Source organism: Macaca nemestrina, chromosome 13 (genome assembly GCF_043159975.1).
Source record: "Macaca nemestrina isolate mMacNem1 chromosome 13, mMacNem.hap1, whole genome shotgun sequence".
NCBI classification, from domain to species: Eukaryota; Metazoa; Chordata; class Mammalia; order Primates; family Cercopithecidae; genus Macaca; species Macaca nemestrina.
Genome location: NC_092137.1, coordinates 112,902,324 through 112,917,042, shown reverse-complemented (window position 1 = coordinate 112,917,042; position 14,719 = coordinate 112,902,324). Strand labels below are relative to the sequence as shown.

Below are 14,719 nucleotides of genomic sequence, written 5' to 3'. Positions count from 1 at the left end.
TCCTTCCAGTTTCAAAGATAACAAGTTATTTTTAATTGCCAGGCTTTTTGCCCAGTACAAAATGGAAGTTTTAAGCCTGGATTTTTGTAATAGTTCTAATTTTAAGCATATTTAACTCTTGAAGATGGAAGGGCCTGCAAGACCATGCAGTGCAGGCTGTTACCTCGAAGTGTAGTGCTCATCACCTGATTCTGATTCTGCCTCCTCATTCTGGCTGGCTCTTCAATGCTGACCATTAAAACACAGCAAGCAATGCATCATTTACTGGGATCTGTGAACACAGGCGTCTCACTAAAAGCTAGTGCTTTTAATACAATCAGTAGCAAACCTGGTCAGTAAGAGGTTCATAATTTCTTTCGGGACCATGGCCCTTGGTTTTTCCCAGAAGGTGGAGTTGTGCTGGCCTTGTTCTGGGAGCTCTCCATGGTTGTCACGCACTGGGGTTAAAATTGCAGCTGTGGCTGCAAAAAAATCCGTGACTATGTTGTCTTATAGATTTAGACATCTCTTTGGTTTACAGAACACCGTTGTGTTACAGTGTCCTACAGTGTTGAGTAGAGTAACATATTGTGCAGGTTTGTAGCCTGGGAGCAACAGGCCATACATTATAGCCTAGATGTGTAGTAGGCTGTACCATCTACGTTTGTGTAAGTTCACCCTGATGTTTGCACAATGACCAAATCGCCTGATGATGTATTTCTGATAATATATCCTGTCATTAAGCCATACATGGCCGTGTGTGTGTGTGTGTGTGTATACGTGTATATAGATATACACACACGTATAAATATACATATATATACACACATATATGTAAAATGGCCCTTCTGGTAGGTGTGAAGTGGTAGCTCACTGTGGTTTTGACTTGCGTCACCACATAACTTTTAATCTCGGCTTTACGTTTTGCTTGTCTTCATTCAGGAGGCATATGTCTCCCCTTTTGAGTTGTATTTCTGTGTGGGGTCTCTCATTTATCTGGGGATGTTTCTCATGGCACTATTACTAAGCATTTCTTTAACATGACCTCTGTAGCATGGCAAGAGCAGCACAGAGTAACAAAATAGAGTTTCAGATCCCTGTGGAGTTGATAACACAGAAAGCAATTTAAATTAGTTCATTGTAATAACTGATGGTGGAGTCATTTGCAAACTGGTCTGCTCACCCATCTTCCTTACTGCATTGCATTTTAGCGTTTTAAAAATCCCATCTACAGTATAGTCATTGGAAGTATAACAGAGTCAAGCATAGATGCTGCCACAAGCGAGCAGGAGAATACCCATGTATAATTTTCTTCAGCCACCATCCATGGCAATAATTCCAAAGTGTGGTTCCTACATCAGCAGCATCAGCATCACCATCACCAGCGAACTTGCTAGAATGCAGATTGCCCCAGCTTGCTGACTTCAAATCTCTGGGGTAGGGCTCTGCAACCTTGGTTTGAAGAAGCCCTCTGAGTCCTTTTTTTCTTCCAAATCCTGAGAACCTATGAACCCCTGAATAATTCCGATGCTCCAATTTGAGAACCACTGCATTGTGGAGTATGCACTTGATTCAAGCCCTTATGCGTACTGTTTGTGTAATATGGTAAAATTCTGACTTAAGTTGTCACTCAGTCACATCAGGTATGACACTGTGGAAAGACAAAGAATAACAAGGACAATATTCTAAAGGCCTATATGGTGAGGTGTTACATGTGACTTTGGGAAATACATTTGAGGATGGGGAGGGCTAAATACACACATGCATACTAACTGGAAAGTGAACAGGGAATGCTCCGTTTTCCTAGATTAGGTAGATGGGACTTGGAGGGCTGCTCTATAGTTGATGATTGATTTTTCATTTATGTAAGTAAGATTACTTCCAAAGTTAATGAGATGAATATTTGAACATGTCAGTGTGGACTGGCTTCAGGCCTGCAGAGTAAATATTTTATAGAGTGAACATTGATAGGAGAATAGGAAATGCTGGTGAGACTCATCACACTTGGGGCAAGGAAGAGAGAATCTGATGTAAAAACAAAGAGCGCTGGGTCACCTGACAGCTAGCAGCATAAGTATAGACAGGAGTTATTTTGATTAAAAGAAGGCTACCTCAGACAACTAGGGAGGTGACCGAATAGAATGGTAAAACTGAAAGGCAGTTTTTCTGAGATAAAAACAGAGAAACTATTAATCAGTGGATCACGATTTGCCTCTAACCTATTTGTTCTCACTTTTGGGAGGTAAATGAACCACTTCTGTGGATAGAAGAGTGCCTTCTGTAAAGAAGTAAAAGGATAAAAACATGTCTTTACCAAAAGAAGAGAATGATACAACTTGCGATAAGAAACCAACAGGATGACGTCTCTCTGAGGGTAGAAGGAGATGTGCAGATTATTGATGCTTGGAGACTTCAGCGTGGCTGGAGATCAGTCCAGGGTCTGTGTGGGAGGCCTGGTGAATCACACAAAGGGCATTTCTACCCTCATCTTTTCATAAAGTCCAAAGTGAAAGATAAGGAGAAGTTTTAAGGTTTAAAGAACCAAAAGGACCTGGAACAAGGCCCCTTCCTCCCATTTCCTCCTGACCATTGTGCTTAGAAGAAAATCACATTAATACGTAAGCTTTCAGGGATGGAGGAGGAAATAAAGGATATTAAAGTCTGTCCTCGGCCTTCGTTTTTTTTTTCCTTCTATGAGAAAACAATGATTAAATCTTGAGAGAGGGAGAGGCGTATCTGATCAGGACATCTGTTTTATAAATTGCAAAGGTGCTTTTCAACAAGTATTTGAGGCAATGGATCAAGCTGGTGAAGCCGTAGAGATGGGATCAAAGAGTGTGCTCTCTACTGTTCTTTTCTAAAAGTACCCACTTACCACAAGCACCAATTGCAAAGAGATGAGGTATAAGAATTACCTGAAGGCATGAATAATGGAAGAGGTAGTCAAAATTAGAAAATTTTAAGTCTGCACGTTTGTGGCACACCAGATACTCTGAGTCCGGTGTGGGGATGTAGAGTTAAATTGGGTTCTCGCACTTAGTTATATTCAAACATAGACTCTAAAGCCTAAACAAAAACAACGGTGATCATAGAGGCTCCGAGAGAGGTTGGTTTTCCACCAACCTGTTAATTGTCCTTAGATTCCACTTGGAAAATGACTGTCTGAAAAGAAGGGTCGAATGAATGGGTTGTACTAATTGTTCGTTCTCCAGAACCGTTGATTCAAAAACTATGAGAATAGAAAAATCATTCCTTAAAAGAAATACTCATAGAAGGACATAACAGGAAGAAGTGGTCTGATGTTTGAAAATTGAAGAATTTGCCCAGTAATCAGCACAGAGAAATTACTATATATCAAGTAAGTACAGCGTTTGGAGATGGAAAGTGTAGGAAATGTGGACAGTGGGAGGCAGCACAAAGGTGGCAATTAAAGAGGAGAAATCAAAGGGCAGATGTTTCAAAACCCGGGGACTGAGTCTAGTTAGGTTTTAGTCCAACCATAGAAAATCTTAATGAGTGTCGTGTCCATCTATGATGGCTTAAAAAGATGTCCATAAATTCTTTACTACTCTTTGCTTCAGAAAGTAGAGCCTGACCCTCTTCCCATAAGCATGGGCTGCACTGAGCAACTCACTTCTAATGACCAAGATGTGGCAGAAGCGATGGAGGGCAGCTTCCGAGACGGGCATTGTGGGTGGCTCTTTGCTCTCTGTTGATCTGTTGATCTCAGCTGCCATGTTGAGAGTACATTCAGGCAGCCCTACAGAGCCCCCCGGGGGTTCATGTGAGCAGACCGCCTTGGAAGTAGAGTCTGCATCCCCGATCAAGCCTTCAGATGACTGCAGCCTCAGCCAGCATCTTGACTGCATGTTTCAAAAATGTGTTAAGATTCTTTGACAAGCTTAAATGTAAAGTACTCTGCCATACTATCAGTACTCATACTTGTTGAGGAACGAGTGTGGCGTGGTCCTTTTTCATCTGATTTCTTGAAGTCTGTTCTAGAAAGCCAACCATGGAAGGACTACAACAGATGAGAACGGGACTGATGGAGTTGCTTTCATGGGAATCATTCCCTGGCGCCCTTTGGAGGCAGAGTTGTTTTGGGTCAGGAGTAACTCCGCCTCCATCAGATGCAGGGACTGACTCACTTTGAAAGGAAGAGACCATACAGCAGTGTCCCAGCTGTCCCTTCAAGGGAAATTCCCTATGAGAGATGTCTGGAGCAGAGCCAGAGTCCTCAGGACAGAATCGGAAAGGTATCTGCAGACTGGCACTCCCTCCGTCATGGGCTGCTTTGCCCATAAATCACATTCCCATCTTTTTCTGGTGGCCAAACATTTGTTGATGGGCTCCAACACTGCCGATGTTTGTTCCAGATTTTCTTTCTTCCAGTTCTCAAACTGCATCAGAATCCCCTGAAGGGCTTATTAAAACACACGGTGCTGGAGGTTAAAACACAGATGACTGGGCTCCACCCCAGAATTTCTGCTGCAGCAGGGTTGAGGCAGAGCCTGAGAATTTGCATTTCTTTTTTCTTTTTTTTATTTAATTATTTTGAGATAGCATCTCACTCTGTCATCTAGGCTGGAGTGCAGTGGCGCTATCATACCTCACTGTAGCCTTGACCTCCCGGGCTCAAGTGATCCTCCCACCCTGACCGCCCAAGTGGCTGGGACCACAGGTATGCACCACCACACCTGGCTAATTATTTTAAATTTTGTGTAGAGATAGGGTCTCACTATGTTGCCCAGGCTGGTCTTAAAGTCCTGGCCTCAAGTAATCCTGCCACCATGGCGTCCCAAAGGGCAGGTATTACAGGTGTGAGCCGCCATGGCTGGCCCCTGAGAATATGCTTCCTAACCAGTTCCCAGAGGATGCTGATGCTTCTGGTCTTAAGAGCACACTTGGAGAACATCTTAACTAGTTCATCTTCACACTTCACTTAGAGGTGTTCAGTGGTAACATGTAACGGTGTATGTTAGTATATAGATTGGTCTTTTTCAGATTTCCTACAGAAAATCTACTCAGTTTAAATCAAAGAGCACTCCCCAACTTTTAGCACTCCTGCTTGGCATAAATTGGTTCTACATCCTTAACTTTAAGGTTTCTGGTCAGGAGCACACAAAATTAAAAATTACCTCTTCTGCTAGGAAAATTTTATTGCTGCAACTCATGCGTGCATACAGGCACACACACACACCGTGATGTTAAATCAAGGAGCTTGAATTAAAAGCAAATTTCCCTTATGTAGAAAGTCATCTGTTGATCATTTGGCTTAATTAAAATTGGGAGTATCATATATTTACCATGATTCACTCCCATACTGCCTCCACTAAAAATGATGCCACTTGCCGGGCACGGTGGCTCACGCCTGTAATCCCAGCACTTTGGGAGGCCGAGGCGGGCGGATCACAAGGTCAGGAGATCGAGACCACGGTGAAACCCCGTCTCTACTAAAAATACAAAAAATTAGCCGGGCGCGGTGGCGGGCGCCTGTAGTCCCAGCTACTCGGGAGGCTGAGGCAGGAGAATGGCGTGAACCCGGGAGGCGGAGCTTGCAGTGAGCTGAGATCGCGCCACTGCACTCCAGCCTGGGCGACAGAGCGAGACTCCGTCTCAAAAAAAAAAAAAAAAAAAAATGATGCCACTTTATCTCTAAGTTGAGCCTGGCTTATAGTAAACTCTGTGAGACTGCCCTTCATGTTTTCCTAAAGGCACAGACTTCTAGTACAGAATATACATCTTTACAGAATATTAATCATCTATAGGCTGAGGCCTAATCTGAGATTAACCTTCTGATTTCTTCCTGGAGTTTCATCCAGGAGCATGCCCTGGGCCTCACATGGCGATGAGATGGGGCTTTTCCCCTCAAAGGTTTGTTCTTATTTGGTCTATTTGGGACAAAGGTATGCATAAATACAAACTATGCTTACAATTGTTCCTTTCATTTTTTTCTGTTAACAGCTGTGGCTGGTGGGTGAGCCCAGCTGCCTTGCACAATTCGAGTCTTCTCAGGCACTCATTCCCCTCAGTTGTCATTGGTATAAATGGAGTGATTCCTTGTTTTGCAAGGGTTGCACACTTCTTATCAAACATATTTGGGCTTTTGTGAACTCTGTAATAGACAATGGCCTAGGCCTTTGTTAACTGTCTCAGGTCCTGCTGGGAGGTCGCAGAGCGGGGTCGAACTGCTGGACCCTCAGAGCAGGAAGTTCCTGGGCTTTGAGAAAAGCGGAAAGCTGGTCTGGGAATTCCATGAAAAATTTCAGATGTTAGGCTGTGGTCGTGCCACTGGCCAGGCATGAACCTGGTGCTAGCTACCAAGCCAGTGGGTAGAGGATTTACCTTGTTTGGGGTCAGTGAGGCTTCTTAACAGCGGGATAGCCTTTGAGCTGAGCCTTAAGGGAACAGTTGATCATGAGGAGACAGAGGATGGCCCCAAGAACACCACGAACAGGAGTGACATTGGGACTGGGGGTGGGAAATCCTTTAGTCTGATGGATTGGAACCACAGGCAGAGGCCAGTTGGGTAGGTGAATTTTACTCTCGGGCCCTTGAGGGAGACCAGACTCCCTCCTCCACTCCACCAGCCACACTGCCTCTTTAGTGCCACAGAACAGGACCTGCTTCCCTTTCTTCACCAAGGTGCCAATTTCCCGAGCAGTCTCTACCAGCCCTGCCTCGGAGAGCACAGGCTCAGCTCCACATTGTCCAGAGGGCTCTCCTGCCCCCCAGTGCATACCTGTGTGTGCACACACATTCATACATTCATACACATGCACTCACACGCTACACATACTCTCACACACCCTCAATACTCACATACTCCCTCTCATATCTGCACACGCTCACACACAGAGCTCTGGTACCTCTTGCTCCTCTCTCATGCAACTCTGTTTTTTGTTGTTGTTGTTTTCTTTTTTTTTTTTTTTTTCCATAGAACTTACTGCCCTGTGCAGCCATCTGTCCACCTCTATTTATCTGCTCCCCACACTGGATTGTCACAGAGCATTTGTCCTGTATGCACACACACGTATCCAGGGTACCGCCTGCCTGGCATGTGTTAGTAACTAATTGTTATTCATTTAATGAATTGATCAAAACTTGATATTTTTGTACAAAGAATATTTATCATTTAGTATCTTCTTTCCTGCATGTTTTTCACCAAATGAGATAAAAGACCTCTCTCTCTATATATATATATATACACACATTTTGTTTGTTTGTTTTTGAGATGGAGTTTCGCTGTTGTCGCCCAGACCAGAGTGCAGTGGTGTGATCTCGGCTCACTGCAACTTCCACCTCCCGGGTTCAAGCGATTCTCTTGCCTCAGCCTCCCAAGTAGCTGGGATTACAGGCACGTACCACCATGCCTGGCTAATTTTGTATTTTTAGTATAGATGAGGTTTCACCATGTTGACCAGGCTGGTCTCAAAGTCCTGACCACAGGTGATCCACCTGCCTCAGCTGCCCAAATTGCTGAGATTACAGGCGTGAGCCACTGCACCTGGCCAATAAAAGATGCATTTTGATTAAAATAATGACATGTTTCTAAAATATTCTGAAATGTAAGGCACTGACATCACAGAATTTAAATATTTTTCAATAAAATCTATAATCAAACCATAGTTCAGCTTCCTCTGGGATATTGTGAACTAAGTTTAAAATGCGTCTGGAATTTTCCACTGCTGTTCATATTTTCAAATGCTTAGAATTAGAAAAATTAGCCAGGCGTGGTGGCACATCGGGAGGCCGAGGCAGGAGAATCTGCTTGAACCCGGGAGGCAGAGGTTGCAGTGAGCCAAGATCGCACCACTGCATTGCAGCCTGGGCAATAAGAGCGAAACTCCATCTCAAAAAAAAAAAAAAGAATTAGAAAAATTTTACATCCTGGGCCGGGCGCGGTGGCTCAAGCCTGTAATCCCAGCACTTTGGGAGGCCGAGACGGGCGGATCACGAGGTCAGGAGATCGAGACCATCCTGGCTAACACGGTGAAACCCCGTCTCTACTAAAAATACAAAAAAAAACTAGCCGGGTGAGGTGGCGGGCGCCTGTAGTCCCAGCTACTCGGGAGGCTGAGGCAGGAGAATGGCGCAAACCCGGGAGGCGGAGCTTGCAGTGAGCTGAGATCCGGCCACTGCACTCCAGCCCGGGCTACAGAGCAAGACTCCGTCTCAAAAAAAAAAAAAAAAAAAAAAAAAAAAAAAGAAAAATTTTGACGTCTTAATTTCTAATAGTGTTAGACATCAGAAATAGTAAAATTTCTAGCCACTGCCTGCATACAAACCACTCTTAATAAATTCCCAATTTATCAAAAAATAGTTTGGGAAATGAAAAACAGCAAATTTCTTCAGCAGTCAGGGCAACACTGTATATTCCATAATGAGTTTGCACTTTTCAAATAACTAAAACGCATTCAGCACTGAAACTGGGCTAAGCAGAATTTATTTTTTCTTTGGTTCAGAATTTCAGAATCATGGACTGCCTCCAGGTCTTTCTGAACATCAGATGCCGTTCTAGATATAAAACAGACACCTGGCCGGGCGTGGTGGCTCATGCGTGTAATCCCAGCACTTTGGAATGCTGAGGCGGGGAGGTGGGGCAATCACCTGAGGTCAGGAGTTCAAGACCAGCCTGGCCAACATGGCGAAACCCCGTCTCTACTAAAAATACAAATATTAGCTGGGCGTGGTGGCGGGCGCCTGTAATCCCAGCTACTCCAGGAGAATGGCTTGAACCTGGGAGGCGGAGGTTGCAGTGAGCCTAGATTGCGCCACTACACTCCAGCCTGGGCAAAAGAGTGAAACTCCGTCTCAGAACAAACAAAAAACCAGAGACCCAGCGTTTGAGCAATGGGTGGTTTGGATTTAGACACACAGGAGATGTGGATGGATTTAGACACAGCTCCCAGCTGTGGGCCTGGCTGTAACTGTGTTCTGTTTCCTCCCCAGCCCAGCGACTTCTCCGTGTCCCTTAAAGCGTCAGGGAAGAACAAACACTTCAAGGTGCAGCTCGTGGACAATGTCTACTGCATTGGGCAGCGGCGCTTCCACACCATGGACGAGCTGGTGGAGCACTACAAAAAGGCGCCCATCTTCACCAGCGAGCACGGGGAGAAGCTCTACCTCGTCAGGGCTCTGCAGTGACGGCGCCCCGGCCCCACACTCGCCTCCCGGGCCCCACGGTGGAGCTGCCCGCCCGGCCTTGTGGCAGAGGCTCCTCCCGTGGGGGCGGCGGCCCCGACGGCTTCTCCGCGAGTCTCTTTATGTTCAGGTCGCTTGGTCGGTTTGTCTCCCATTCGCCATCCAGGCCTAACACCCACACTCGAACCCACCCGGCCGGCCAGCTTTAGAGGAGGGGAGGAGAGGGGCGAGTTCACATTATTCCTTTTCCATCGGAAACGGCGCTCGTGCATTCAACTCGTTCCCGCTCATGGAACCCCTCTTTAAAAAGACGCAGGGCACCTGTGAGCGCAGGAGCGAGCCTCAGGCCACCCAGCGGCAGCACCCGCGTCCTGGGCACTCTGCGTGCTGGGCAGAGCAGGTGGGCCCCAGTCCTAGCAGCCCTCGCCCGTGTCCTGTGCCCTTACATGGCTCCCGGACTCTGCAGGGAGCCGACACGTTTGCTGATAGCAATACTGGAACCACCAGGTGCGATGGCAGTGAGGAAACTGCCCAGTGCCTTTGGGGCTGTGCTTGCAATAAAGAATTTCCTGGAAAGGCAGTCTGCAAAAGAGGGAACCGGTGACGCAGAAAGACAGATGTTTTGGTAATTTACCCCAAATGTGCCATCCACATAGTGCTTTTTCCTCTTGCCCTTCGGCTTGTTTGAATCTCACAATTATGTATTTAATTCTCAAAGAAATATGTATCTGTAGCCGTTTGTTGACACTAATACAGATGATTAAGGAAAACAGCTGGTCTTTGGGGAAGGGAGCTACCAACACTTTATACACACACACACGTGCGCGCACACACACACACACTATATATATATATTATTTACAGGGAAATTTTTCAGGGTTTACAAAAGAGTATGTGATTGGTAGTAAGAGACACAGAATGTTTATGAAGAAATTGCATTTTCTTTTTCCTTTACATTTGAACTTCTTTATAGTTTAAATATACCGTCTTGAGATGGCACATTCCTACGATTGAAGAAGGGGTCTTGAGATCCCCTAAACTTGCATACCCAGTTTTTTGGATATTGTAATAAAAAAAAAAGTATTATGACAAGGCTCTGTGTGTATTTATCTTCGGGAGTGGGAAAACTCCGACTCAATCATGGGAGAGTAATTACTGAAGCTTTCACTCATTGCAGAGTGGGAATCATTTTTAAAGAAGAGCTTAACATTTATTACTTGTATGTTTTCATTTTCTACCCCCACATTTTTGTATATTGAAATAATGAGTTTTAATTAGTGAAACTCCACGGGGACCCAGAATCTCAAACTTGCTCTGAACTTTGCTCTTTGGAAAGCATTTGTTTAGAAATATGTTGCTGCACTCTTGGCAGCCAGCGCTCTCACAGCGTGTGTCCCCCATGGCTGACTCTCAATTTGTCCTCTTGATCAGGAGCATTTATATTGATGCGCCAGGCCTTGGGGCTGCAGAGTCACATGACTTGGCATTTGTGCCCTCCTAGGTCAATCACATATCAAGCGCTCCCTCTGTGCCATGTGCTGCGCTCCCATTTGTTCCTCATCAAAGCTCCATGAGGCTCATCCCCATTTTATAGATGGGGAAAGTGAGGCCCACAGGCAGTGCACCCAACACATGGCTGCTGTGTGGTGGAGCCAGAATACACAGCTAAGGATTTGCACCAGCGCTGGACCCTTCCAACCCCAGCCTAGGGAGGCGTTCAGGAGAAGTGACGTGTTGCACACTTACTCTGCCATGAGAGTTACCTGTGAGGAAAGTCTATCTTTTGGTTGCCTTAGATTATAATAAATTAGAAGTCTGGTGTCTTATACCTGGGGTTGGTGGCACCCAGTTATTGTGAATAGACATTCAGGTGAGGGAGATCATTACATGAGACAGAATACATCCAGGGAAAAACCAGTAGTTCCAGACTCTTTCGGGTCTCGCTAATGAGAATGACATTTTGACCTGATGCTGGAATCCCACTAAATATTGAGTGCCTGGACCGCTGAATGACTTTGATGCACACATAGCAATTCGGGTATAGCCGAGCAATTAAAGGACCAAAGACAGATGTATATTTTGGCTTCAGGAACTTATTTAAGACTCATAGTTGTAGGTGACAGTTCTTTTCAGTTTTGTCACATGCTGGCTTGTGGGCGTCCTCTGCCTGTGGGAGGTCAAGATTAGTATTTTTGTATTAAGGAACCAGCACCCCAGGATGTCAGATGGACCAGTGGAGGGTGAGTTGATAGTCCAGTGATGAACCACTAGTCAGAGTGGGAGGTCCAGGGAGGGTCCCCATGTGGCTTGAAGTGTGGCCACTGATGCTCTGGCGAGGCGGGTCAGTGCCATCAACCTTCCTGCTTGTCCGGAGATTTCCTGGACAGATAGTTTTTGTTTTGCTATTCTGTTGCCTCTCTGCACAGACAGCAAGGGACAATAAAGGTTAGTCATTCTGTACTCAGGTAACTTTGCTCACTTTTTTGTATCTAAATATGCCTTCTACGTAAAGATCGTGCCATCCTGCTGAATTACAGTACATAACCACCAAGCCCGTCACGTGTGGTTTATGGCCCAGTGCCATGAAATGATGTTTCTAGTGAGCTACAACTGGCCATCTTTTTTCCCAAACTGCATCAAAAATTAAAATCTTACAGTCTTTATAATGGCTGAAACCAATGTTTCCAAATCATTTTCAGTGCTAGTTCAGCTGTGTCTCGGTTTCTATGTGCTAACTGGTTTGCAATCAACTTTTCTACCATTCCTACCGCTCAACACCAGAATACCAAAGTAATTTCTTAAGACCAAAAGTTCAGAACGGAAAGGATAGAAGAGTTTGAAAGCATTATTTAAATCTTACATTTCAATAAACATGAGTCTGGTCTTGGCCTTTTCTTACTGGAATGCAGCACTGTGTATTGTTGGTATCTGATTGTGTCGTTCATGTGGTTTTTTGGGTTCTAACATCCTGCCACATGCTGGCTGCTCTCCTGAGGAGCGTCATTGCAGGCTTTGGGTACCTGTGTAAGCCAGGTATGATGGCAGTGCCCAGCTGTCCTTACCAGCCCTGGGACTTCAAGCAAATTACTCAGCATCTCTGCTCTGAATGTGTTTGCCCCCGAGTCAAATGGGGCTGCCCTGGTGAGGGTGCTTGTGCCAGTGCTACCTAATAGTGATGGACGCCCGCGGGGGTGGCCTGTGTGTGTCAAGAGATCTGCTCAACATTTTTCTCACTTGGAACTAACTCATTGGTGCCCTGTTAGCCAGGGGCTTCCTCAGGGCCCCCCTGAAGAGCCAACTGCCTCAAACCCTCCCTCAGTGTGATCCTTCCATAGCAGTCTTAGGGCCAATGCACCCCTGCTTCTTAAAGCTTAGACTCCTCGAGTGTTGAAGAGGAATTGCTTCACCAAACTGTTCAGCTGTCTTTCATTAGAAGCCCAAACCAAAAGCTGCACTCAGCCATACTCAGCACTGGCCTTCTTACCTGCAGTGGTTGGCGAAATCATATCCCTAAAAATGATCCTCTTTGGGGTAGGAAACATCTTTGTTTTCTCCTTAGGGGTTGGGAGTTGGGTGGGACGGTGGGAAAAAAGGAGTTCACTAAACCAACCAGTATTCCACGAATGCTGGGATGTTCCCTGCAGGCTTCAAGTAGATAAGAGTAGAACCCAAAAGCGGGTCTAAACCACCTCATTGGAACCTATCGCTGGAACATTCTCAGCCCAAGTCTGACACAGTGGCTATTGAGCATTGGCCAAAAGTTCAATAAGCCAACCAGTGTCCAGAAAACCTGTGTTGTCCCACAGCCCCCAGCAGATGGCATTCCCACTGCTGAGGAAGCTGGCCGTTGCTGAGTGCAGCCCACTTGGACCTCCAGCCATTAGGAAATGTGCTCCTTCTTGTGCTGTTCCTCAGACTCCAGTTTGCGGGGCAACAGGGTAGTCATCTATGTGTGTGTTTTTAACTTGTAAGTTCAGGGGCACATGTGCAGGTTTGTTATGTAGGTAAACTTGTGACACAGCGGTTTGTTGTACAGACTGTTTTGTTACCCAGGTACTAAGCCTAAGCCTAGTACCCGTTATTTTTTCTAATCCCCTTCCGCCTCCCACCCTCCACCTTCCAGTAGGCCCCAGTGTGTGTGGTTTCCCTCTGCGTCCATGTATTCTCATCATTTAGCTCCCACTTGCAAGTGAGAACATGCTGTCTGTGGATTTCTGTTCCTACATTAGTTTACTAAGGATAATTGCCTCCAGCTCCATCCATGTCCCTGCAAAGGACATGATCTTGTTCTTATGGCTGCATAGTATTCCATGGTGTATATGTATCACATTTTCTTTTTCCAGTCTGCAATTGATGGGCACCTAGGTTGATTCCATGTCTTTGCTATTGTGAATAATGCTGCAATTAACATATGTGTGCATGTATCTTTATGATACAACAATTTATATTCCTTTGGATATTTACCTGCTAATAAGATTGCTGGGTCAAACGATAGTTCTGTTTTTAGGTCTTTGAGGAATCACCAGACTGCTTTTTACAATGATTGAACTAATTTACATTCCCACTAACAGTGTAAAAGTATTCCTTTTTCTCTGTGACCTCGCCAGCATCTGTTCTTTTTTGACTTTTTAATAGTAGCCATTCGGACTGGTGTGGGATGGTATCTCATCGTGGTTTTGGTTTGCATTTCTCTAATGATCAGTGATGTTGAGCTTTTTTTCATGTTTCTTGGCCACATGTATGTCTTATTTTGAAAAGTATCTGTTCATGTCTTTTGCCCACTTTACAATGAGGTGGGTTTTTTTCTTGTAAATTTGTTTAAGTTCCTTATAGATACTGAATATTCAGTATACCTTTGTCAGATGCAGAATTTGAGAAAATGTTCTCCCATTCTGTAGGTTGTCTGTTTACTCTGTGGATAGTTTCTTTTGCTGTGCAGAAGCTCTTTAGTTTACTTAGATCACATTTGTCAACTTTTGCTTCAGTTGCAATTGCTTTTGGTGTCTTTGTCATGAAATCCTTGCCTGTTCCTATGTCCAGAGTGGTATTGCCTAGGTTGTCTTCCAGAGTTTTTATGATTTTGGGTTTCACATGTAAGTCTTTAATCCATCTTAAATTGATTTTTGTATATGGTGTAAGGAAGGGGTCCAGTTTCAATCTTCTTCACTGGTAACCGGTTATCCCAGCATCATTTATTGAATAAGGAGTCCTTTCCCCATTGCTTGCCGTTTGTCAACTTTGTCAAAAATCAGATGGTTGCATGTGCCTTATTCCTGGGCTCTCTATTATGTTCCTCCATTGGTCTATATGTCTGTTTTTATACCAGCATCATGCTGTTTTGGTTACTGTAGCCCTATAGTATAGTTTGAAGTCAGGTAGCATGATGCCTCTAGCTTTCTTCTTTTTGCTTAGGATTGCCTTGGCTATTTCAGCTCTTTTTTGGTTCCATATGAATTTAAAAATTTTTTTTCTAGTTCTGTAAAGAATGTCAATGGTAGTTTAATAGGAATAACATTGAATCTAGAAATTGCTTTGGGCAGTATGGCCATTTTAACAATATTGATTCTTCCTATCCAGGAGGATGAATTTTTTTTTC

General features: G+C 44.8%; 1 protein-coding gene across 9 annotated transcripts in view; it reads left to right on the top strand.

The window, feature by feature from the left end:
• The window catches only part of LOC105490168 (NCK adaptor protein 2), a 278,398-nt gene that overhangs the window by 140,392 nt on the left and 123,287 nt on the right, over nt 1-14,719 (top strand). For 7 of the 9 annotated variants that reach the window (XM_011755543.3, XM_011755539.3, XM_011755535.3 and 4 more), the window contains one exon: nt 8,932-14,719. This exon is cut by the window's right edge and continues 24,553 nt beyond it. The exons of 1 other annotated variant lie outside the window; for it this stretch is intronic. In XM_011755543.3, coding sequence (XP_011753845.1) covers nt 8,932-8,957 — 26 coding nt within the window. In that variant the 3' untranslated portion in view covers nt 8,958-14,719. Of the gene's footprint in view, nt 1-2,221; nt 3,338-8,931 lie in introns of all 9 variants that reach the window. One more of the 9 variants, XR_011612046.1, reaches the window with a different exon arrangement.